The sequence below is a fragment of the Nannospalax galili genome, unplaced genomic scaffold (genome assembly GCF_000622305.1).
Source record: "Nannospalax galili isolate Female #2095 unplaced genomic scaffold, S.galili_v1.0 scaffold898, whole genome shotgun sequence".
In the NCBI taxonomy this organism is placed as follows: Eukaryota; Metazoa; Chordata; class Mammalia; order Rodentia; family Spalacidae; genus Nannospalax; species Nannospalax galili.
The window spans coordinates 2,460,943-2,487,161 of NW_008342399.1; the positions used below are offsets into that span (position 1 = coordinate 2,460,943).

The 26,219-nt window shown below is 41.3% G+C and overlaps 1 protein-coding gene across 2 annotated transcripts in view; it reads left to right on the plus strand.

Moving 5' to 3' along the window:
- The window catches only part of Mrps27 (mitochondrial ribosomal protein S27), a 96,041-nt gene that overhangs the window by 58,414 nt on the left and 11,408 nt on the right, over nt 1–26,219 (plus strand). For both annotated transcript variants that reach the window (XM_008838477.3, XM_029566148.1), the window contains 3 exons: nt 18,911–19,025; nt 22,781–22,859; nt 23,566–23,681. In XM_008838477.3, coding sequence (XP_008836699.1) covers nt 18,911–19,025; nt 22,781–22,859; nt 23,566–23,681 — 310 coding nt within the window. The remainder of the gene's footprint in view (nt 1–18,910; nt 19,026–22,780; nt 22,860–23,565; nt 23,682–26,219) is intronic.

Here is a 26,219-nt window from a genome sequence, read left to right on the forward strand (position 1 = left end):
TGGATTTCTTTTGTCTTTAGGAGTTCCCACAGAGGCCCAATTCAGATGAGGGTCAGATGTTTTCACGCTTTCTCCTAAGATCTGGATCCCTCCAGGAACGATTTTGGCCTCAGGAATTTGGGAGTTGGACTGGCCTGGGAGCCTGGCCCAGAAAAGATGCTGGTCTAGGGCAGCTGGTGGCCATGCCACCCAGAGATGCAAAGGCAGATGGTGTGGGATTAGGCCCCAGGGACTCCTGGGGCCTGCACTGAGGACCTGGGTTGGTCTGGATGCAAAGGATCAGGAAGAAGAAAGGTCAGCCCCAGAGTCCCAGAAAGAGGCTGGTGGATGGTGCAGGCCCAGGGAAGCAGAGGGAGGTGAGGGCGGGGCCAGGCCCAGAAGCAGTGCTCCTGGGGCCCAGAGAAGGCACTATGTTGGTCTGGATGAAAAGGATCAGGAAGCAGTATTGGTTCCCCAGGTGTCTGGGGCCCCAAGACAAGGAATGGGACAGGACCCAAACTAGGAGGAGAGGCAGGTGAGGGAGACGGGAGGGTGAATGAGGCTGGGGTAGTCAAGGCGTGGAGTGTGTGATGGACTTACCCCGGAGAGAGGCCTGTGGGTAGGAGAGTGGCCTGCCTTGTTTTGTTTTTGAGACAGGATCTTACTATGTACTAAAGTAGAATTTTTAACTCAACCTTTTAAATGTCTTATCCCTTGAACCCTTGAATTGGTACAGAATAAGATGTACCTAACTGGCATGGTTTGTGTGTAATGTTACATCCCATGTGGCATTTGCAAGGAATGAAAAATGTAAGCGTATTTCCTAGGATGTGCCTTTCCTGATCTCTCAGGTCATACAGCCTCTTTTCGAAATTACCCTGCAAGTACCAGGCTTTGCTGCAGGCAGGTATCCTGTTGTTTATCATCTTGTAGGGGCTATTCTTCTAGTTGCTTCTTGGCTTTTCCAATATAGATAAAATATTCTGTGTGTGTGTGTGTGTGTGCGTGCGTGCGTGTGTGCGTGTGTGTGTGTGTGCGTGTGTGCGTGTGTGTGTGTGTGTGTGTGTGTGTGTGTGTGTGTGTGTGTGTGTTTGCACAGGCCCTATGAATATGTCTGAAACTTCACCCATCAAAGTTCCACAATTTCATTAGAAATTGTGCCAGGTATAGTGGCACCAGAAATCTCAGTACCTGGTCTGCTAAAGCAGGAGGAGCTCTAGTTCAAGGGCAGTCTGGGCTATATATTGGCTTTCAAGGAGGCCAGAGTTACATACTTTTTTTTTTTTAGATTTATTTTTATTTGTGTGCATTTATACGTAACTGTACAGAGATATGTGCATGTGAGTGCAGTTGTCCTTGGAGGCCTAAAAAGGACATTGAATCCCCTGGAGCTGGAGTTAACAGGCTATTGTGTGCCACTTCACATAAGTGTTGGAAACCCACCCGAGTCATCTACAAGAGCAGTTTGGGCTCAAGACTTAGAGAGGGAGAGAGGAAGGGAGAGAGAGGAGAAGGGAACGAACGATTGCAGTATTACATAATTTCTTACGTATCTAAAAGAAATGATTAAGCTGGGTGTAGTGGCTCATGACTGTAATCCCAGCACTTCGGAGGCTGAGGCAGGAGGATTGAGGGTAGCATGGGCTACATAGCAAAACCGTATCTCCAAAAGACAAACAAAAAGAGGAAAAGAGAGTATTTATTAAACTTGGTTTACGGTCTTTTATTGTTCATAGTAATCCTGAATCATGCTGCTGGCACAGATAATTTCCTTTTGTTTTCCAGGAAAATAATAATAATATAGTTTAGTGACTCTATCTTATCAGTATTTCCTATTAATACTTAGCATGCCATTGTTGTATCTACTGGGATCTTAATATATGTGTATTTTGTGGTTTAAATAACTCTTAAGTTGTTCTGTATTTAACTTCTGCCATCCTACAAGTATTTTCAATAAAATGTTTTAGATTATTGAATTGAATTGGAAATACAGATCAGCGATTTGCTTCCGGCCCTCCCTGAAGGATGTTAGAGATGGAAAGTTGTTGCAGATCTTGTGTGTCCTTTTGTTTTCTAATTTATGGAATTTCAAATCCAGATGAGCTAAGTATCTTAAGAAGTTTCTTTTTCTTTTTCTTTTTTTTTTTTTTTTTTTTTTTTTTTTTTTTTTTGTTTTTTTTGATACAGGGTCTCTCTGTAGCTCCAGCTGGCCCAGAACTCGCTATGTAGACCAGGCTGGCCTGGAACTCACAGAGATCCACCTGCCTCTGCCTCCTGAGTGCTGGGATTAAAGGCATGTGCTACCATGCCTGGCAAGAAGTTTCTTTTTTTTAATTTAATTTTATTTATTTTATTTTATATGTATGCATATATTGCCTGCATGTAGGTAAGTGTACCCATGTCATGCAATGCCCATGGAGGTCAGAAGAGGCCGTCGGATCCCCTGGGACTGGAATTACAGACAGTTGTTAGCTGCCATGTGGGTGCTGGGATTCGAACCCAGTTCTTCTTCAAGAACAACCAGTGTTAACTGCTGAACCATCTCTCCAGCCCTGAGAAGTTTCTTTTTAAACAAAGGGGAATATCCCTGAGTGCTTTATTTTGTCTTCATTACACTTAGATTACTATAGAAACTGTTGAGGGATTTATATATCAAACATGTGGTAGGAGTCTTCTACCTACACATGGCAGATTAAACACATGTGCTTATCTCTATTCCTATTGAAACCTCTACAGATTTGACAGGAAGAAAGGGCAAAATTCAGAGAATAGGAAACAGCCAAATATTGGAAGCAAAAACACATGAACAAAAGGTAAAGGACTTGCATAGCAGAAAAGGATAATGATAGCCGGAGGAGGGTATCTAGAAGCAAGGACCTTGGTATCCTAGCACTCTGTGGGCCCTTAAGACACACCTGATACCTACAGTAGGAGTGAGCTGAGCCATGGCCACTGAGTAGGGGTCATAATAAGAGGCTGTGAACTTTGCATGTTGTTCTCCCTGACCCTAGAAGAAGATTGGTGGGTTTCCTTCTGTAGAGATGAAACTAGAAGGACTCTGGACCTGGGGTATAAAGCTTAATTTCCTCTTAGAGAGGAAATTGGATGGGTCCTCTCCAGGGAAACAGAACAGCCCAAAGAAAAGATCAACGAAATTCGGGGATTGCCTAACAAAATAGTATTGCTAGGCCACCCTGACCAAGGCTTAAGATAAAAAGATGAGAACTTGACCTTATTCTCTACTCCTCTCATGTGCACACTCCTATGCCACACAGAATTCTTGTGTCCAGTCACATATTTCTTATAGAATAGCTTGTCTGATACCAAGTCACTACTTCTGAGGCCTAACAACAACCTGGGGACCAGAAGCTTCAAATTTAAGGAGAACCACCTATGTTAGGTTCATTGTGGGCTCTTAGGCTAGATTTTTTTTTATTACATTTATTTATTTATTTATTATTTGTTTATTTGTTTGCGAGGGGAGGGTAAGCACTTGCCATATCGCTCCTGTGGAGGTCAGAGAAGCCTGGCAGAGGCAATTCACTGCTTCCACTATGTGTCTCTAGGATCCAGCTCAGGTTGTAAGGCTTGGCGCAGGCACCTTTACCCAATGAGTCATCTCACTAGCCCTGAGGCTAGATTTTTATTCCTCTTCATTCAGTTTTCTAGACTATAAAAAAAGAAAAATACATAGAAGTATATAGGGCAATGGCTAGCAGTTCATAAGTATCCATTGCATTTGAGTTAATGTTATTTATTACTTCTCCTTCATTCTCAGTCACAGTTAATATTTAGCACAAACTCATCAGGGCAAAAGAAGCTGTTATCCTTCAGTATGTTACTTGCTTGCTTGTTTATTTTTAAGGATTTAAGTGTTAAGGGAAAAACTCAGGAGTTCTTCAGTGTACTGTATCCTTTTGTAAGTATCATTTATCCTCACAATACCAGAAGTATGCTCAGCTATGAATATGTCCAATGAACTAAACTTTCTAATGATTGCATAGAATTGCAGAAAAGTCTAGAGGCATCCAGATTCTCTCATCACCATAACAACAGCTCATTCCGACTTTCTATCATTTTTGAGCCTATCTTAACCCAGCATCCTAAAACATGGTTAATAGTTGTTATTTGTAGCCATAATTTTTTAAGCGCAAGAAACCTGTTCTGTATTTTTCATAGATATTCCATTCAGTTAGTGGCCTTTTACTATAATGTGGCTAATCTGGCTGCTGTTAGCTGCTCCATCTATGTTTGTTCATTCTCTGTCTCTGTCTCTGTCTCTCTCTCTCTCTTTCTCACACTTGTGCACTCAGTGTGTGTGTAAACATGGTCTCTTGTAGCCCAGGCTGACCTTGAACTTAGTGTATAACTGAAGATGACATTGAACTCCTAGTGTTTCCTCTACCTTCCAAATGCTGGAATTACAGGCATGTGCTAGCACACCCAGCTAACTGTCCACATTTGTCTGAAAAAACTTGTGGTTTTATTGAAGTTGGGACAGCCACCTGAGCTTTCAGCCCTGAACTTTTCATGTTGCCTCTGGTGGGTAAGTGATGACAATGAATATTCTTGGCTACTAATGGGGAGCACAAATACCAGGCTGGGGCAGCAGCTTTGGCAGGAACAAATGCTTTGCCGTTGTCCATTCCTTTATTTTCAGCCTTGGATCAATGTGTTCTACACAGACAACATACTTTCCCTCTTCTGAAATCTTGCCCCAAGTGCCAGGCCAATCTATAAGTAGTGCTTTGTTAGCTTCTCCTTCAAGTGGTTCAGTTAATCTAATCTACTGTAGTCATCTATACCCTATAGTTGTCTCCAGCCAACAGCTGGTGAGGACTGATCTGTCACAGGGCTCCAGATAGAAACTCTGTTGTATTATAACTGCCTTGCCAAATTGGTGGGTGGAAATGAATCCGAAGGAAGAACACTAATGGGTAAATTCCCTACGAGGTCCCCCTGCCCTACTCCTTTCTCCTTCTTCGACTGTTCTCTATCATAATAAATCGGAAACTTCTTTACCAGTCATCAGCCTAACTGGCACACACCTACTCTGGTTGGCAGTGAGCCTTTGTGACTGTAAAAAGCCTCTCTGTTCTCACCTCTGCTTTGCCCTCCAGCTCTTCATCTGAGACTCTCTTGAGAGAAATGAGGGGGCAAGGGACTCTTCACCCTCTTTCTGACTCTGTCCTTCTTACTCTATGCCATCCATGTTAGCTAATGGTAGTCAGATATTTACCTGTGTGCACTGAGCATGTCACCTGTTTTGTGTGGCTGGAAATAGTCATAAGAGCTCACATGTAACTCAGTGGCCAATGTGGCTACTTTAGCTTATCCATCTAGGTTGTCCGAAAGGTGGACATTGTGTTCAGTTTGCATGGTTTGTCTTCCTATTCTTCATTACTAATCCAGAGTTACATCATATGGGTATAATTTTTACCCTTATTTTATAGATTAGGATCCTGAGTCAGTTTCTTAAACTATTAAAGTAGGAACAAGTTCTGTTTAATGCCAAATCTTGTATTTTAATCACTTCTATACCACCAAGGGCCATTATGCCACAGGCCCTAGTGCTGTGGTTTGATGAGTATCCTGCAAAGATCCATATATAAAAGCTTGCTCCCTGGGTGGCACTGTTGGAAAATGCTGTGGACCTTTAATAGATGGGGCCTAATGGGAGGTCATTCGGTCAATGGACATGCCATCAGAAGGGATTTGGGGCTAGTGGTATAGCTCAGTGCTGGATTACATTTGGAAGGTCTTTGGTTCACCAGCACAACTGAAAAAGACTAAAAGAGTTTGGGTACCCTCTCTTTCTCTCCTGACTTGAGATCTAGTGGTGTGGTCTACCAAGCTGTCTTAGTTTCTTTTCCTGTTGCTGTATATTATACTCTGATAAAACCACTTAAGGGAAAAAGGGTTTATTCTGGTTCACAATTCAAAGTTACAATCAGTCTGTCTGGTGGGGAAGTCATCTGGTCTCATTGCATTCATAGTCAAGAAGCAGAGAGTGATGAGAGTTTGCTGCTGCTCCAACTATATAGTCCAGGATCCCAGCCAAGGAAAGGTGCTACCCATAGTGGGAAAGATCCTGTTGACAGCATCAACCATCACACATGCATTCCAACCATAATATACTGCCTTATCAGAGACCCAAACCACAAAACCACTCAACCTTGAACTTCCAGAGCCATGAATCAAAATAAACCTTCCCTCATAAGCAGCTAGTGACAGAAATCTGACTGTATTATTAAAGACTCAGATAAGTCCTGTTGTTAGAGTATCAATAAGCCCCATCCGTTCCATTATCAGACATAATACCATCAAGTTCTGAATTAACTGCAATCATAATGATTGGATGTGTACATACTTGTACTATGCTTGGTTCCAGAAAGACTCAAAAGCTGTCAAACACTTGCCTAATTCTTTGATTTTCATAGCAGCTCAGTGATTATGGCATTATCACTTCTGTTTTATATATGTCAAAACCAGTTCTCAGGATAAATGACTTCAGCAAGTCAGTGAATCAGGGCTGGCTCTCATCAAACACAGAGCAGCACCTTGCCAGAGGTTCCTGCTGGCAGTACCAATTAGATTTCATTTTAAAGGTAAACTTATCCCCCCCGACACCCCTCATGCCCTAGCAGACAGTAATTCTCTTGGTTCTCTTCCTACCCCTACCCTGGTTTGGTTCACTTCTCTGTCTGGGCCCTTGAATACAGAGGGAAAGTGCATGCACCTTAAACTACTCAACACAGGACACATTCCCTAGATTGTAAAGGATGAAAACTTGCATGAGAAAGAGGAACCCAGCTTTATCCATATCTATAACACTTTAAGTAAAAAAGATTATTGGGAAGAAGAGAGAAAAGTTGGGTTCATTTTTCCACTGCTCAAAAATACTTGTCTTTTGTTTGTTTGGTTTGGTTTTTGATAACATAAATCTAACATCATTTCAGTCGGGAGTGTGTTTCTTCTTCTTTGTCAAGTAATACCCAGTGTAAATATTGTGACTGATACATGACCAAATGCAGAAGAGAGCAGATTTGCCCTCAACAAATGCTCCATTCGGTTGCGATATGTCATTCCATTTAGGTACAGACACAGAATGATCTCTCTAGTTTACTGTTTATGCATTCTACATTTAAAATAAAATAGGACATCCAAAAGCCAAAAAAAAAAATCTCCCTTGCATTTTTGCTACCAGTTCCCCAAGGGCTGCATTCCTTGTGGACAACTGTCCTGCTGTTGGGCTTGAGATTCCAACTCACATGCCCTCATGAAGGACAAGTGCCATGCTTTTCTGGTTGATACAGTTGCCCAGTATATGAGCTAATGCTATTTAGGAAGCACAGGAAGCAAAGGTATTTTCTTAGCCTATTTCTCAGTCCTCTTCACAGAGTGCAACCATGGTCCACGGGCTGAGCATCTTTGGGGTGCAGAAGATGCTTCCCATTGTCTATGGCTCACAGTGGCAAACAGTAGACTCTTCTTGTGATGATATTTCATCACCCTGCTGTTCGTGCTTCTCCAGTTAAGCCTGTCTGGAATTTCTTTAACTATTATTCATCAAAGCATTTTATTTTTAAAAAATTAAAGAAATAGGAGTTGGGGGTTGGAATCAGGGAAGAAAGACTTGATTTTTGCCAAAGAGTTCTCGCTTCTTTCCTTATGACTCATACTCAGCAAAGCAGAAGGACTTGGGAAGGCTGCCTGCAGTCGCATTGAGGCAGCTCTCCTGGCGCTTTCAAGCTTTGTTTTAATTTTCTCAGGCAATAAAAGATGCTTTTCAGATTGTTCATTCCCTCTTTCTGGGCCAGCCTAAGAGCTTTTATTTTGCTGAGGCACGGTGTTTTTATGGAAGATTGGCCAGCCAGAACAGATGAACTCATACCTTTGTATTTGGTTTATTGCTAAAGAAATTGCTTTTCTATATTCAAAAATTGAGGTAATTCTAATGGTTGTTGCAGTGCCAAAAAGACTTGTATATGGCCTTTAGCCTTTCTGTGACATCAAGTTTACATTTAGTCATTCTTAAGAATTTTCTTAGTGTATTATGTTTTTATAATTTCAGATATTCACTTTTTCAGTAGTTTGGCTTTGATATGGGAGGCTGGCTTGAGTTAAATAGAAGCATTGGCTACTAAATGCAGTTATCTAGATCCTTGCCAGTTGGCAATACAAGAAAGAAACAGGAGTTAATGAGCTTTCCATCACCATAATAAATACCTGGTATAATCAACTTACAAAGAGAAAGGGGCTATTTGGGCTCCCCGTTTTAGAGGTTTGAGCCCTTGCTGGGTGGATCCACTGCATTTAGGCCTCTGTTGAGGGTGCTGGTGGCAATGGCAGAAGTGTGTGGCAGAGCCATTCACATCATGACTGGGATTTTAAAGAAAGCGAGGATCTGGCCAGGGTCTAACAACCCTCTTCAGTGGCATCACCCCAATGACCTAGGCCCACCAGGCCCCACCTCTTAAAGGTGACACCACCACTTAGTAATTCCTCCCTCAGTGGGCCTTTGGGAGGCCTCTAAGATATAAACTGGGACTGGAGAGATGGCTTAGCTGATGACAGTACTGGATGCTCTTCCAGAGGACCTGTGTTTGCTTTCCATCACCCTCTTCTGGTCTCTGCAGGTACACACACACACACACACACACACACACACACACACACGGCATACACTCCCACAGACACATACACATAAATAAAAATTGTGGTGTTTATTATTAGGCCAACATCATAATCACCTGAACAAACAGACTGACTCTTAAATTAAGTTTTTAAGAGTGGGCCCAAATTCGGAGGACACTAGTTTCCCTAGCTATTAGAACCCTCAGTCTCCCAGAACTGTGCTGATGGATCTTTCTTGTCCCCTCCACCTATGCAGATGGAACTGTCTGTGTCCTCACCCTGTGCTGATGGGAGTACTCTGGAACCCTGTTTCTCCCACCCTTTTGTCCATCCCCATGCCCCCCCCAGACCACACCCATAATTTATTCAAAATTGTGTCTCCAGCTTCACTGGGAGAAGTGAGTTCAAGTTCAACTCTACCCTTGTCTCAGTAAACCATCAGGCCTTTTTGTTCCTACTATCTCATTCATTCAAGGTGACTCATCCTTCCCAACCTCCACTGTTTCCAAAGACTGAGAGTATAATGCTTTGATATGTTAATTCTCAAGCTTACCCACATCCATTCATTATCCTATCTGGTGGACCCAAGAGCTCATAGTTTTGCTGAGGTTAATTAAGAGTCCAGATTATGTCCATTCATAAAAGCCATTCCTACAAAAAAAATTGAAGCTGTAGTAGTCACCTTTATTTTTTTGTATTTATATATAAACAACAGTATTATTTTGGGGAGTAGTAAATTAAAACTTCCTGAAAACCAGTTGGGCTGACAAACACAAATCTCATTGTACAAAGTTGTTTCCTTTTTAAACTGAAAACAATGATTATGTCCTTTTATGGTTCTAGAAACTATCAAGTAAGTTCTTAATATCCTTATGCCCACTCTATCCTGCTGCCTCATTTTAAAGAGTTCAAGCTCTTTTGCTCCTGCTCTAGGAATTGCAGGTTACAGGAGTTTCATACCAAAACAAGTGATGGTGGATGATTATGATTGCTTATCAGTAATTTACTTAAAGAGTAAAAGGCAGTAATGATATACAAAACAGTAATTTGTGTTATATAGAATTATTTTGGTTGATTCCTTAGATCTAAATTATATAATGAAATATTTAGTTGAGTACAAAATGCTTTACTAATGGAAGAGTCAATTGTTGAAACAATTAAAATGTACTTGGGGGACCTTGTGTTTCACTTTCATGATTATCATTTCATCTCGAAGTTTTAAGTGTCTGCTTGCAGGCTCTGATATTCCCCATCATCTCTGCTGGTGGATTGAGGTAATACCTCAGGAACAGAGCATCTACCTAGCATGCACTAGGGCCAGGTTCAATCCCTGGAGCCAACAATTCCGTTAGCTTCCCACAGTAACGTGATATTCACACAGTAGGGAATGGAGGCTGCTGAAATGAGTAGAGTCAGCTGTGGTAGCCTCTTTCTGTTGTTTCTGACTTAATAATAACTGCTGTTTTAATGAGTGGACACAGATTATTATTCTTTAGATTCTTTTAACTTAAGTGCTACAAGGAGTTTCAGAGGTCTGGTCAGGTCTAGTCTAAATTTTGGATGTGTTTTGTTTGGCCCATATAGTATGTTTTCATATGTAGTATAACTAAGCCACTTTCCAGGACCATAGTACTAGGAGCCTTGTACTCAGGGTCTTACACAATTCCCATATTTAGAGGAAGTGACTGCCTCCTGTGGACATCTGAGTTTGCAATCCAGATAATCCTACCTCTTAGTTTTACAAATCCAGGAACCAAAATCCAAAAGGATTAGGTGGCTGAAGTTAGACAGTAGCTCAGAGCAGTTTCAGAAATGCTTTGTGGCCTGTGTGTTTTTCTCTGGATTCTGCCTCTAACCTGAGAAGAGATATTTATTTTTCACTGTGTTGGAGGCCATTGCAAAACTGCAGGGATGCTTTTTAAAAGATATCCTACAAATAAAAGAATTGAGAAGCAGTATCAATAAAGTCTGATTTATGTCCCATTGCTAATTGTGCTTTGTCTTGGGAAAATCCTTTCATCTTACTTGATACCCAGATTCTTTACCACCTAGGGTCGGACTTGGCAAATAGTAAGTTTTCAACAGTAGTATTAAAACAGAAAAATGAGTATTGACTTTCTCTACCAGCATGAATTAATAACTCTCTAATTTTATATCAACCTCATTTCCATCCTTTATCCCCAGTTTACTTGGCATAGATCACTTTCAAAGTATAGTTCAGTGTTGAAGAATCTTAAGTTTTTGTTTCTGCTTGGAACCTTCTTAGGGGAATTCTTTGAGCCCATGTGCTTGTCTTTAAGGGGTACCTTGTTACTTTCCCCTGTCGCCTCCTTTGCTCCCTGAGTTTGCTGCATGGCAGAACCCATGTATCATCCTTCTATCTGTGTGCTGCTTGAAGGAAGCGGGAAGAGGAAGCACCCTCAGGTGGTTCTCCTGTCAGTCTCCTTTCTCTCCTTTGTCTTTGCTATCCTCCTGCTTTGTACAGAAAAGGCAGTATTTCCTCTGTTTATAGGCTGGATGATATTTCAAAACTGGAAGTAGATTACTGGTTTCAGTAATATACATAAGCAGTAATATTCATGAGCAATAGATAATGCTCATGAATGTCAGCATATATTATCAACATGTGTGGCCCTTAGTGAGCCTAGCCACTGTTGCCAAATCATCAGACACCTGTAGTTGTAGAATACAAAATGGTAGAAAACATATCTCCTGTCCTTTAAAAGCTTAAGAGGGGAGTCAGAGTTACAGAAATAGAAACAGGCTCAGAATGTGAATTGTATAACTTACCTTCTCAATAAATGAAAAATGTTCAGGGATTCAACTTTGTCATGTGTTCGGAGAGTCAGAATGCTTAGAAAACTGAGATGCTTTTCTTCTTTATTTGAGAATAAATCTGATTCCTAAGAAATCCAGATTAATGTAGAACGTCTCTTTCTTCAGAAATGCCCCTAAAGAAGTCTGAAATCTCACAGCAGCTCCATGTAGATCTACTCCGCTGCAGCTCAGTTCTGCTTTCATTCTAGTTTGCTTCACCTCCTGGGCCAGGCACTTTGCATGCTCATTTCTTTTGGTAGTATTGACTAGCTGACTAAGGCTAGAATATTCTAGAAACACTAGCTTTTATTCAGTAAAATGAATACCCAATTTGTCTTCTTTCCTTTCTCTTTCTCACTTCCCCTTCCTCAATATTATTCAGAAGTACCGGTGATTAATTGGTGTGTGATATTCCTGTCCTTGTCATATTAGTCATGATTTTGCAGTTTTGTCTGGAGTCCTTAGTCAGGGCTTCGGAAAGCATCTGGATATTTTTGTATCTTTTTACCATTAGCTTATTTATTGCTCACAGATTTCCACTCAAAACCAAAAATATTTCCCTTACTTCTGCACAAGCCAAGCCAGTTGCCACAACTTTGTATGCTTTGTATAAAAAAAGATTATTTCAGGATCCAGTTTTTCTCAACTTTCTGCTGCTCCTAGTCAAAGGTCCTCTCCTGTTAGCCCACCCTCCACCTTCCCTGATACTCAGCTGCAAAGCTAATCTGTGAGTCAGTGTGTGAGCAGCTTCATAGTGGCCATGAAGGGCCCACCAGGGGCTTCTGGGTATAGTTTCAACAGCTGTCTGTTGGTAGCCACAATGACAGCCATTGCTGTTTTTAGGGCCTTCACCAGGAGAGCATATCAGTGATCACTGCAAATACTTTTTTCTTCTCCCATTCTCATAAATACTTCCTACCCCTGTTTATCCACACACATTGCCTTTTGGAAGTGGATAAACTAGTGTTCCCAGCGTCAAAGAATCACTGGCTTTGTTCGGATTGGCTCCTTTTTAAAAAGCCCATGAAAGAAAGAGCCAAAGAACATGGTCTGTCTAAAGTTAATTTCAGTGTCAGCAAAGAAGAAAGGTCATCTTTAGACTAGAGTTAGAGGAGGTTGCTAGACCTGTTCTCTGGACAGTGCAACTACTGGTAGACACTCATTTCATGAATAAGATATCTATTTCCTGGATTGAGAATTAGATCTGGTAAAACAGCAGTTTTTTGAGAAGGAAGAGAGAACGACTTGGTGGCATATGTCTGCTCATGATTGCTTTCTATTCTGTAGAACATGGAAAATAGAAGCATCCCCCTGCCATTGCATCAGGTGTGCCATGCTATGCCGTGTACCTCTGTAAAATGTAAGCAGCTGTAAGCAGCCTCATTTTTAAGCACTGGGTCTGAGAAACTGAGGCTTTGATCTCTAATGAGGCCCTGTGGTATTCATCTTCATTTTTAAAATGTGTTATTATGCTAGTTATTTAACACTTCACTTTTGCAAGAATTCTATGCCTGTGTTATTCTCTACCAAATATCCACTTGGTTATCACCTGTTTTAGAATGGCAGGCAGGGATACTAGAAGGTCTAGGGACTGTATGTAGAATAGAAAGAAAGCGCCAGGCATGGTGGCGCCAGCCTTTAATCCCAGCACTCAGGAGGCAGAGGCAGGAGGATCTCTGTGAGTTCAAGGCCAGCCTGATCTACATAGTGAGTTCCTGGACAGCTGGGGCTACAGGGAGACCCTGTCTCAAAAAGACCAAAAAAAAAAAAAAAAAAAAGAAGAAGAATAGAAAAAAAGCTACTTGCAAACTGGGTTGTAATTTTTTTTTTTCAAGTTCTTTGGCAGGATACAAATTATAAACCAATCAACAGATACAGAGTGTGACTCTTAGAAAATTAATATCTTTGGGTCTAGAATGGGGCCCAGGGATGTGATCTATATAACATGTGCTTAAACAGACCAGAAAATCCTGCAAGATTGACCACAAAGGGGACACGTGGAAATTGTTAGGGTGCCGGAGCTCTTGATTGTGGTGGTGGTTGTGCAGCTGCATTTACCAAAATGTAGTTGGGACATACAAACTGAAAAATATGAATTTCATTATTTGTATATCATATGTCTATTAGAAATTTTAAATGAAAACAGTTTTATCTATATTGTGAGGTAGATAGTGAGTTCATTGTAGATGTTCAAGTCCAGGCTTCTTATTACCTTTGATGATAAAGGAAAAAATATTTTTGCACATGGTACATTTATTTAATAGAGGCCCAGTATGTGTTTATTGAAAGTAAAGTTAAGTGAAATTCCTCTAAGCATAAAAATATAAAATCTCAAGCAGCAAAGAGATTTTAATATATGAGTGATATTTTTATTTTATGTTTGTGATAGTTGGAACAACTAATTATGAGTTCTGAAGCTAACATTTCTGAAAGCAGAATTTCCAGCAGAATGGAAAAGAAAGTGATTATCTTTTTAATTATTTTTTTAGAATGAGAAAGTGGGTAGCAACAATTGAATGAGATTCTGGGTTAGTCACACAATACTCTCTTGCTTTTTGGTTCGAGGAAATGCTCAACCCTTTGCTAATTGCAAACTTGGCTTCATGGATTAGATTCACACTCCACACTACAGCCCATGGAACCAGCTGCATTTTCTTCTTGGCATCCTTTCTCTGACTCCCCCCTCTGTTTCCACCTAGTGTCATCGCTGAGGTTCCCATCTGGAAAGCCTGTTGCCATAGGATACAGAATCCACAGGGGAAGAGGAAGGCTGGTTGTATGGTTAAGCTTGGCTGGTGGCTCACATAATCAGAGAAACCGTGTGGAAAGCTTGCTCATTCATGTGCAAGAGCCAGTGTTGCAGCTAAGAGATGGAGCTGCCCTGGGGCTGGCAGCTCTGACATTTGTGGGAGGGGCCTGGAGCATTTTGAGTTGTGATCCTAAGCACTGATGAGCCTGGACACTTGCGTTCAGCAATAATTGAAACCTTCATTTGAATCCCATAGAAGAACAGCTATAGTCTACTTTTTGTTGTTTTTAATTAAATGATTCAATCGGTCACAAATAACTGTAAAGTCTCTAGTCTCTGTTGTTTTCCTTTTCACTCTCAATCTCTTTCATGTGACTTCTCTCCCCTTCTAAGAAATCTCTAAGGTGACCAAGGCTTTTTGCTCACACCTGTCTCTTGATCTGTGACTCTGCTCTCCTGCCTTCATGGTGACATCAGTCTTCAGTAAGCAGCAAAGCAGGCCAGTGATCTGAACAGTTCTGAATGTGGCCTGGTTTGGGAAGAGAGGAAGTTGTTCTTCAGTTCTTGCCATTGGATTGCCCATGGTTTAGGCTCCTAGGCAAGGTCTGGAAACCCCACTTAGCACTGGGAACCCAGAGCTTTTCTGTCATGAGCACCAGCTATTAGAACCAGAGCTAATGTTTGGCAACACACTTTTCCATCTCATCTTCTGTCCTTCGTCCTTCCAAGAAATCGGCAGCTCCATAGAATTCTGCTGCAAACCCTGTCTCCTGCCTTCGTGAGCACGTTGTTGGGGTTATTTGGGTTGCTTTTGTTTATCTTTTCTACACTCACACAGTTTGCCTGTCTTGGCAGCCTGCTGGCCTCAGCTGTAATAAAGCTTCTGTCGAGGTGAGCCCTCAGCTGATGGCCTGGGGTGCAGAAGGGCCTCCTATAGTGGCTGTCTGTAATCTGCCAGTCTGGTGGTCGAAGCAGAGAACAAAACCAGTCTGTTTGCAGGCAAATTGGAAAATCAATGTTGTATTGTGGTGGTCTCTCTGCCTTTCTCCTGTCTCAAAGGGAGAGTGCTGTGCTGGCCAACAGTCCATAGCATCATCTAGGCAAGCCCCTATGCTAGAGCCTTACCTGCCTCTCACATTACCACAGTGGCTCTGAAAGGGATGCACGCTTATCTGCCTGAACTGCTTGTGAAATTGGCTGAGGAATTTCTCTCAAGCTCACCATCCAAAATTGAATCCCTTCCAGACCAGTGTTTTGACTTGTTCATGTTCCAGAAGTTGTATACTAATTCCTTCTTTTTCTTTAAGCATTAAAGGTGGACTTAGAAATAGGACTTAGAAAGGAGTTTGCTGGCTACCTGTTTGGGAAAGGCAGGAATTCCACTTTGGGCAGCATATTTCATAGTATATATGTTTACTATTATTCCTGAGGGGGTGTGATGGTGGCATTAGTTAAAAATGTCCTAGGCATTTAGTATGCCTATGACTGTTAGGCCTCACAGAGTTGCTGGGCAGCAATGATTGTATGAGATACCTGAGTAATGTTCCCTTTAGGCTTCTAAAAATAAAGTGTGAGAAGGAAAGTGCTTTCCTATTCTCCCAGGTGTTAAAACTTAGACTGTTAGCAAAAAAGGCTTTAAATAAATTTTAATTTAAGCTGTAGAGGCCAACAGCTAGATTTTCAGTGTTCATCTTCAAAGTCTAAGAATTGTCTGCTGATCATTATTAAGAGAAAAGGGGTTTCCTTGGATATGGTCATGATTATGGTCACAGATAAGGTTTAAAGTCTGTCAACAAAAAAAAGCCATAGCCTCTGGCCATTGGAGACATCCTAACAGAAGATTAAAATGATGATTAGGTTTAAAGCACTCTTGGGTAAAGGAGGTAATTGGCATTTAAATTTTTATCTGCTTTAAAATGAAAGATAGACTAAATAACCACTAAACCCACAAAACCCTTTAACATTTAGCAGTCCCCTTGGACCATGCCCTCCTTTTATTATTAAATATGTGTGTAATGGGGCTATAAATGCACCAATATAAAACAGTCAAACAGCCGCTGTTTTTCATATATACTGTAGGTGCTGACCACATAATTATGTACATAATTGTATAGCGTTTAATAAGTGTGTTGATTGAAGCTGTTTTTATTTGCTTTAAACCTGTGTGGGCTAAGAAGTCTCAGACACTGAAGAATCACGTGGAATAAGTGGGTCCCACGTACCCTGTGGTGTCCAAGGAAGGAACGTGGCCATCACTGAGGGGGTGCACCTGCTATTTTACCTGTCATTATTTTTTTAAAGTAAAGATCAGCTAAGTGGTAGCTGACCTGCAGAACGTTTGCCTAGTATCCACATCAGGAGGCTCCCAACTGGGATCCTACTCTCTGGCCTTAGCAAGCACCTGCATATACCTGTACATATGCTTATACAGACTCACCCACATATGTATCCAGAGTGGCTAGACATTGCCTTTCATTGCTTAGTCTCAACCTGAATTTGCCGTTGTTATGTTTCTGATTTTTAAATTATTTATTTATTTTATTGTGTATGAGTGTTTTGCCCACAAGTATGTAAGTGCACTTGTGTTGTATAGTGTCCATGGTGGCCAGAAGAGGACATCAGATCCCCTAGAACTGGAGTTACAGATGGTTGGTTGTTAGGCACCATGTGGTTGCTAGAAACTGAACCTCTTCAAGAGCAGCCAGTGCTCTTAACTGCTGAACCATCTCTCCAGCCCATTTCTGTTTTTTTTTAATATATTTTTTATTTTATGTGTATGAGTGTATTGTCTGCTTGTGTGTAAGTGTACCTGTGCTGTGCAATGCCTGCGGAGGTCAGAAGAGGACATTGAATCCTCTGGAACTGGGTTACAGATGGTTGTTCACCACCATGTGGGTGCTGGGAACTGAACCCTGATCCTCTGCAAGAGCAGTCAGTGCTCTTAACTGCTGAGCCATCTCTCCAGCCCCTTAAGTATAATTTTTATTGAATTTTTGTGTATTTCATACACAACATCTTAGTCCCCTTTACACCCTCTCCCCCCTCAGCACTTTCCCTTATCATTTCTGATTTTTAAAAGAGCTAATTCTACAAAGAAAATTAAGATATTTTCCTGCCAAATCTGACAGACAGACAGATGACAGACAGACAGACAGACAGACAGACAGACAGACAGACAGACAGACAGACAGATAGATAGATAGATAGATAGATAGATAGATAGATGACAAAGGGAACAAGTGGAGTGTGTAAATGTGGGTGTGTGACTATGATAGCAACACTCAAGATGCAGAGGCAGGAGAATCATGAATTCACAGCCAGCCTGTCCTACATAGCAAGACCCTGCCTGGGTGCAGAGAATGGGGAGAGTGACTTGACTCTAAGCCTATGAAATATGAAACGTTTTCAGATCTTATTGTCAGCAAATCTCGCACCAGAGAACTAATAGCCTAAATTAAATATTTCTCTCTTTCCCTCCTCTCAGCTTTTACTGTGGCACATGAAGAAGGGAAACAACCTCAGCAGCACATAGCAGGGACTAACCAGTGCCTCTAAATACACAGTATTATCCTGTGGCCTCAGCTCTTAAATATGGCAAAAAGTTCTTTAGTTACAAGTTTTTGTCTTTTTTTTTTTTTTTTCAACAAAAGAGTTTGACTTTTGGGGGCCTGAGAGCCTGCCTGCTTCCTGAAGGCTTAAAGAAAATGGGGCTGCAGCTGACAAGAGAGAATGTATGAAGAAGATACAGCCTCATCAAAACAGATAAAAAGAGAGACCACCAGCCGGGTGTGGTGGCGCATGCCCTTAGTCCCAGCAGAGGCAGGTGGATCTCTGAGTTCAAGGCCAACCTGGTCTATAGTGAGTTCCAGGCCAGCTGGGGCTATAGGGAGACCCTGTCTCAAAAAGACCAGAGAGAGAGAGAGACTACTTCCCCCCTTAGACACGCTCCTTGTAATCCTGTCTCCACTCCAACCCTGGGGAACCGAGAGAAGTGCCTTCCAGCCCAGATGGTAGCAATGTGTGTGGACTGAGGCCCCCACAGCATTTCAGGAGCCCTTCTTCTGTGAGGTTACTACTATTTCAGGCCGCCTGCCACTGTGGAACCCTGTGGGTTGCTGTGCGCTAAACGGCAGCAGTAGAGCTCTGAAGAGCACTGTGGGACTGTGGTTCCTAAAGAACATGATTGTGAAATTTTCCCCCACCTTTAGTATTTTTATTTGTTTTCTCAATCAGTAGCATCCCGGTTTCTCCTGAATGCACCCAGAAATATCTGTAACTGCAGACTGATTTCCTGATAGCTGCTGTGCTACCCTGGTTTTCTTTTCTTGTCTTCATCTGTTTTATTTCCAAAGTGTCAGCTCCAGCTTCACATCTCCCTTCCAGTAGAATATGCATTTACATAAAGCTGTGGCTAGTATTTTCCCCAAATCATTTTCCATAACTCATATTAAAGCAAGGTGTTAAAGCAGAGGGTGTTAAATTAAAAAAAGAATTTTTATAATTTATTTTTTAATTTTGCCTTCCCTTTTCCATTTTAGGTCCATAGTTAATAAGTTTCAACCTCAAGGTTTTAATAGCTTCATGTCAATGTGACCAAAACACTCATGACTTTTCGTCACATTGGCTATACCCAGTAAATATCCAAAAGAAAAGCCTTTGGATGGAAGATGCTTTAGCTTTAACATTTAAGAAGTAACATTGGTTTTCCCCTTTTTATGTTTTATTTAGATTTCGACACAGTCCCAACTGCTGGTACCTGAGAGACTGGATTATCCACACTTGGATCAGGCAGTGTCTGAAATATGGTGCACAAGACAAAGCTTTATATACCCTTGTTAATAAGGTGAGGGATTTCCTGTCATGCTGCCTCGGTGTACATGATGTGCTCTTTGTACTTGGTGCAGAGTGGCAAAGACTAGTGCCAGAGACCACTTTTGAGAATTATTTACCCTCAGATGTCCTTTTCATGTCCTTTCAAAATGGAGCTCGTTATTAATCAACAAATTAAAAAGCCTAAAATTCCTATAGCTGCTTGTTTTCCAAACAGAATAATCAGGAGAGGACAGGTGAGAGAGGGAGTCCAGTCAGAGCTCTGCTTGGGTGGTGTTCTGTCCTTCATCCCTAAGCCTCGGATTCCTTCCCTGGCTCTCTTTGATATAGTGAGTGAGAGTGAGAACTGCTTCTGATGGAGTGTAATCTCCAGCATGTTGAGACTGTCTCACAGGGTTTTTAAACGACACTATTCCTAGATAATTCATCCTGTCTTCTGGGTTTCTTTTCTCCTCCCCTCAAGCTCCAGAGCCCCTATGAGTAGGATCCTTCTGATGTTGCACTCCACCCAGTGGTTCAGTCTTCATTGACATGACGGCATGAAAGTACATGCAAAATAAATGCAAGAATTTAGAGTTACTGTTGTCGTAGTCAAGTGAAACACTACTTTGAGTCAAAAGCATTTTAGCAAAGTGTTTTGAAATAATATTATTTTAAGAGTATCACTGGATCTTAAAAATTAGAGCTCAAGGGGAATAATGATTTCGTTTTTAGTTCCTCTCTGTGAAGAATTATTTTGATCCATAATTTAGATCCAAATCAAATCAGCATATATTCTACACAGTTTGTATATAAGTAGATGGACTGATTACAGTGCCGAAGACAGAAATGAGCAGTATCCTCTTTTTGTGGGGGAAGCTGATATTTAATAAGGCTAATATACCTGCTCTCTGGTAAGCCTAATGTGAGACAAGCATTAAGTGCCACACATGAGGACCAATAAAAAGGGAAATAAGACATGGAATCCAGGTAGAAGAGAAGAATTAGAAGATTCATGAGCACCATTTAAGCTGGTCACCAGAAGATGCATACTTGGGCAGTAATATGCTGCCCTTTTGCCTAGAGTATAGGTGTATTAAGAGGGGTCTGAGTCAGAGAAGAGACTGACCTAGATCCCTAGATATGGACAGTCAAGGTTATGGCTTTCTATCTCTAGAGGAAGAAAAGGAGGTCCCAGGGGAAGGAATGGATTGAATCTCTTCTCTTCATTCCAGAGATTACACTGAAGGTGAAGATTCCCATAAGAATCCAGAAGGCTCTAGAAAATTAGACCAAAGGATCTCTTTTCTGTTGTCCTGGGCCTTTTAATAGAGAAACTACCAACTGAGGGGTGAGAAGACCTAGACTAAAGCCCCATAAATTCTGTTAGTTGACCTGTAGACAAATAATTCTCTCCTCTGTGTCTTTGTTTTTTGTTGTTTGGGGGGGTTTTTTTTCAACTCCAGTTTGAGTGATAATTCATGATTTCCTACTTTGGCTGCCCATTGGAGTTAACCAAGAAGGTTTTTAAAATTTATAGATGTGGGCTGGAGAGATGGCTCAGCAGTCAAGAGCACTGACTGCTCTTGCAGAGGACCTAGGTTCAATTCCCAGCACCCACATGGCAGCTAACAAACCATCCTTAACTCCAGTTCCAAGGGAATCCGAAGCCCTCTTCTGACCTCCGCGGCATTGCACGACATGGGTGCACTCACATACATGCAGGCAATACACTCATACACATAAAAAAAAATAAATTTTTTTTTTAAGTTGTAAAATTTACAGATGCTTGATGCTAGGGAGATAGCTCAGAAATAATTACCATCCAAGCTGAGGTCTTGCGTTTGAATCCCAAGCACCCGCCTAAAAAGTCAAACAGGGCAGCCCTCACTATAATCCTAGCACTGGGGAGGTGGAAACAGCAAGGGCCCTGGGGCTCACTTGCCAGTAGCCGAACTGTCCACCTCTAGGTTCACTGAGAGATCGTATCTCATAGAATAAGGCAGAGAGTGATTGAGGAAGACAGTGGACATCAACCTCAAGCCTCCACATGTACACACATACCACATACAAAAATAACAAATAAGGGGCTGGAGAGGTGGCTCAGTGGTTAAAAGCACTAGTTGCTTTTGTAGAGGACCTGAGTTTGCTTCCCAACACTCACGTGGCAGTTGTCGTTAGCTTCAGTTCCTGGGGATCCAATGCCCTCTTCTGACCTCTGAGGCATTGTATGCATATGGTGCACTTACATACATGCATGGAAAATACATGAGATATAAATAAATGAATAAATTTATAACCCAAGGCAGTCCTGTGCCTTAGCCTCCTGGGGGCTACAGGCATGAACCACCACTCTTGGCTTGGACCAGTTAATTTCTAAGGTTCTTCTCAACTTTAATGATATCTCATTCTAAAATATTTTGGTTTCAGCCTGCCTTTGGGGATAAGTGTTGAAGTGGATGAGTGCTTGGAGAAATAAATACAGGTGCTGCCCATGAGCTGCAGCCTTTGTAACAGTGGCTTTTCAACACTTTTTCATTTCAGCATACCTGAGGCATCCTGTACACGCTGCCAGTGAGTGAGTCAGTTCCTCAGTGACTCACAGCTGGGGTTAGGACTGTATCAGAACCTCTAAGGGCTAGGTGGAGCAGGAAAAATTCCTGGCACTTGGCAAGGATTTTGAAAATGGAGCAGGGAGGTGAATCCTATTGAAGTAAGGATTCAAAGCAAAATTGTAACCATGATCCAAATTGTTGGTAGTCAGACTCAAGTGCTCATGAAAATCACACAAGAAGCCCACTAAAACTTCAGCATTCTAGGCCCAATTCCTAGACATTCTAATTCTGTGGGACCGAAGCTTTGGAATTCATTAAATCAGTCCTAGCAAATTTTGAGGCTTATTCTTAAATTCTGACATCTTAACTATTCTGCCGTCTTTAATATTCAAGTGCTTGTAAACACAGACTCCTAGGGGGCTCATTAGTAGCAAATTGTTGGCATGTTACTTGGGTCTTTAGAAACTTGAGCATACGGGGCTGGAGAGATGGCTCAGCAGTTAAGAGCACTGACTGCTCTTGCAGAGGACCCGGGTTTGATTCCCAGCACCCACATGGTGGCTACGAACCATCCTTAACTCCAGTTCCAGGGGAATCTGAAGCCCTCTTCTGACCTCCGCAGCATTGCACGACACAGGTGCACTCACATACATGCAGGCAGTACACTCATATACATAAAATGAAAATAAATAAAATATTTTTTAAAAAAAGTAAAATAGAAGGTTGAGCATAGACCAGAAAGTGCTATATAATGCGTTCTTTCTCTAGATGGTCTATTTTTGCCTTGTCATTCATGCCTTATAAAAAGAATTACCGAACCAGTTGTGAAGAGACCAGATGTTTAGTCTTTTCGTTGTTTTTAGCTGTGACAGGTTGTTAGAATTGTCCTATTTCCAGCTATCAGTTGTCTTGTATCAGACAGTCACTCACAATGTTCTCACCCTGACTAGCAGTTCCAATTTCCAAATCTCCTGAGTCATGGCTTCTGTTTCACTGTCACAAATACTGAGAAATGATATCATATAGTTTAATGCTAATGGGGCCAAGTTTTATCCTGAATAATCGATAGGCATATATTATAGACCAAATTGAAGAGGATATATATTCATATGTTCTCTCTCTCTCTCTCTCTCTCTCTCTCTCCCTCTCCCCCCCCTCCTCGCCTCTTCTCCCCCTCTCCCCCTCTCTCCCTTCCCCTCTCTCTCCATTTCTCCCCCCTACATTTTTATTACAGGTTCAGTATGGAATCTTTCCAGATAACTTTACATTCAATTTACTGATGGATTCTTTCATAAAGAAAGAAAATTACAAAGGTAAGAAACTAAGATTCAGTTTACACAGGGCATTCAGCTCTCAAAGGGCAGTGTGTGAATGCAGGTACCTTCTTTCTCCCTTAGTTCTCAATTGCATCTCTTTGCATTTCTTTACATTATTATTTTAGTCAGAAAAGTTCTCATGAAGATTATTACCACTTAAGCAAAAATGTTTAAATATCACCCTTTTTCTTGCTGGGACAGGACATATCAAAGTACATAAATAATTATAGAGAAAAATTATATGGGCCAATCTAATTTCACTTCCCAAGCTGATTGAAATGCAGACTGTAAAGTATTAAGTGAAAATTGATTTAGTTTTCATGTGTAATTTTGGAATCTGTAATGAACAGTTGGCAGAATTTAGATTTAAAAGATGACTCAGTGGGTTAAGGCACCTGCCTCTAAGCCTGAGAACTTGAATTCAATCCCCAGGACCTGCATAGTGGAATGAGAGAACCAATTCAGTGTCCTAGAGCACATCAGTCATTTAGTACATACGTACAGAGTGAACAGAAAGTATAATAGAAGCTAAAGGCTCGGAAAAGACTTACTTTGTGGAAGAACGAGGACCAGAGCACATAGTTTTTACTTCTTACTCTGTTCATTTTTCTATCATGCTCCACTTTGAAAGACTATATCTAGAGATTTGGTGATGTTACCTACAACTAATTTCCTCTCATGTTCACTTTCATCTTCGTGCCAGATGCTTTATCTGTGGTTTTTGAGATCATGATGCAAGAAGCCTTTGAAGTACCTTCCACCCAGCTTCTCTCCCTCTATGTTTTATACCACTGCCTGGCACAGAAGACAGACCTCACGGTAAGTGAACTGCCCTAGAGCAGAGCTGAGAACTCGAGGAAAGGCAAGCAGTGACTGCCTGGTTAGATAGGAGGGGCCAGAGGAAACCTTGCTCTCAGAACCTGGAGAACGATATCCAGTGCACAGCTCTGGCCATGTGCAACCAGAAATGAGTGTTCATTCCGTATATTTTGCTTTTCAGTTTCTAACAAAGTGGAACTGGATGTTTTTCCACTTGAAAGAATCCCAAGTGAAAGCCCTTATATGCGTGTTTTGGAGGGATTTGTTTTTCTTTTGTGGTACTGGGGATTCAACCCAGTTCCTCTTGCATGCTTCTACCATTGAGCTATAGCCTCAGCCCCTTGTCCAACATTTTGAAACCTGAGTCAGGTGAAGTGACCTCAGACTTTAAGCAGTTTGTCATTGATAATCATTGAGAACCATAACACGCTAAAGCAGCTGGTGGCAGCCAGTTTTGACCATGTGCTAGTGTACTGAATATTAATTGTTTTGTTTGTGTCTGTGTTGCCCTTAGGTTGCTCCAGACTAATTGTGCTCAATGTCCAGAAGGCTGAGTTTGGTTTTCACTCTTTGTTAGGACATTTAGTCACTCTTTCTTGTTATCCTAAGAAAACAGTGATAACAACAATAACCAATACTTAAATTGTACTTACTGTGTTCTTGGGATTTTAAATGTATTAACGCCATTAGTCCTCATAGTAACTCTACCTAGGTAAGGAGAGTTACAGAATAGCCATGAACCCAGCTGGTGAAGCCAGGCAGTGTGGCTCTGTGATCTACCCTTAACTTCAGTGAAACATACAAAAATCTCACTTTGAGTAGGAACTGAAATGACCATCCAGTCTAGTCCAAATTCTAAAGAACTGAGCCTTTATGCTTTACTGAGCCTAGGGTATATCCCACATTCACAATTACTTCATTAAATATATATTAAACACCTGTTTAATTAACAAGTGCTAAACAGTGATAAACAGACCTTTTTTGTTCATATTCTAGGATTTTTAAAACAAAACAAACTTGCAACTATAAAATTATGACCTAATGAGCTCTACAAAAGAAAAGTCAATTAAAAGCCCTTATTGAAGAGTTTTCTTTGTATTTTAAACTTAAGTTGATTAGCAAGGGTTTCCCTTAAGGAGGTTTTTTTTCAGATTAATACTTCAAGGATAAATGATAATTAACTGGTAAAAGAGGAAACTTAACAGTCTGAAAAGAGAAAATAACATGCCAAACTGAGATGGAAAGAACATGATGAGCAGAAAGGGACTGAAGGAAGCAGACGCAGTCGTGGGGAGGCCAAGGGAGGAGGATTGCTTGAGTCCTAGGACTACCTGGGCAGCATAGTGAGACAGACCCAAAGATTGGGGGGAGGGGAGATATGACAAGAACTTACCTGGCAGGGGAGATACCATGATGACGATGGTCCTTTGATGCCCCTATAGCAGAGAGAACGCCAGGGAGAATATGAGTGGGATAAGGCTAGAGAACATGGGCCATTTTGCCTTCTTCCTAAGAATAGTGAGGAACCACCAAAAATTTTTTAAGTAGAAGGATTATTATAATCAGATTTGTGTTTTGAAGAGATCTGTCAAGCTGTAATGTAGTAAGGGCTCAGAGAAGGGCAGAGGAGGCTGTGGTCAGCCCAGTTCAGACACTCCACTGAGTTGAGAGGAGATATGAGTTGAGTGGAGTCAGAGTTCTTGCTGGATATTTGGGGAGGTGAAAAACAGGATGAGAGCTAGATACAGAAACAGAGAAAGTAAGGGGTCAAATATTAGCATCTGAGTTTCCAGTTCACCTGGAGAAGATGGGGCATCATGTGTTTGCAAAGGGAACTCTGGGGGAAAAAAAGACAGGAAAATTGTTGATTTGACTCTGGCCATGCTGTAACGTGGGGTGCCTGGAGACAATCCAGAGAGTTCTCAGTGGAACTGGAGATGGATTAAGGAACTTGGAATGGATTAAGGAGAGATTTGTAGGTACACAGAGGAAACAAGAATGTATGATTCATGAAATGCCTAGTTGTGGAGGAAGAAGTGGAGAAGAGGAAGCTTTGATTTGTATTTATAGGAAAGGCAGCACGTGAAATGGCAGACCTTGAAGAGATGGTTAAATAGTGTCTGAGTTAACCCATGGAACATCCTTTAAGATGCTTAGGACCCAAACTGTTTGGGATTTCAAATTGTGGAATATTTGTACTGACATAAATAGTGAGATATGTTGGGGATGGGACACCAGTCTAAACAAACTTGATTCTTGTTTTATGTATACTTTATACTTGTGGCCTAAAGGTGATTTTTATACAATATGTTTAATTTGTGCATGAAACATTTTGTGGTATAGAATTTTCTGCTTGCAATGTCATGTCAGAGTTCAAAAGTTTCGGGTTTTGGACCATTTTGGATTTTCATATTTTGAATGTTCAACTTGTGTTATCCCAGTCATCATCAATGCTGACTGACATCCAGCACATCAAGGATAGCTGATGTTTGCTTATTTTGCTGTTCATTTAGCTTCTAGCCCTTATTAAATCCTGAT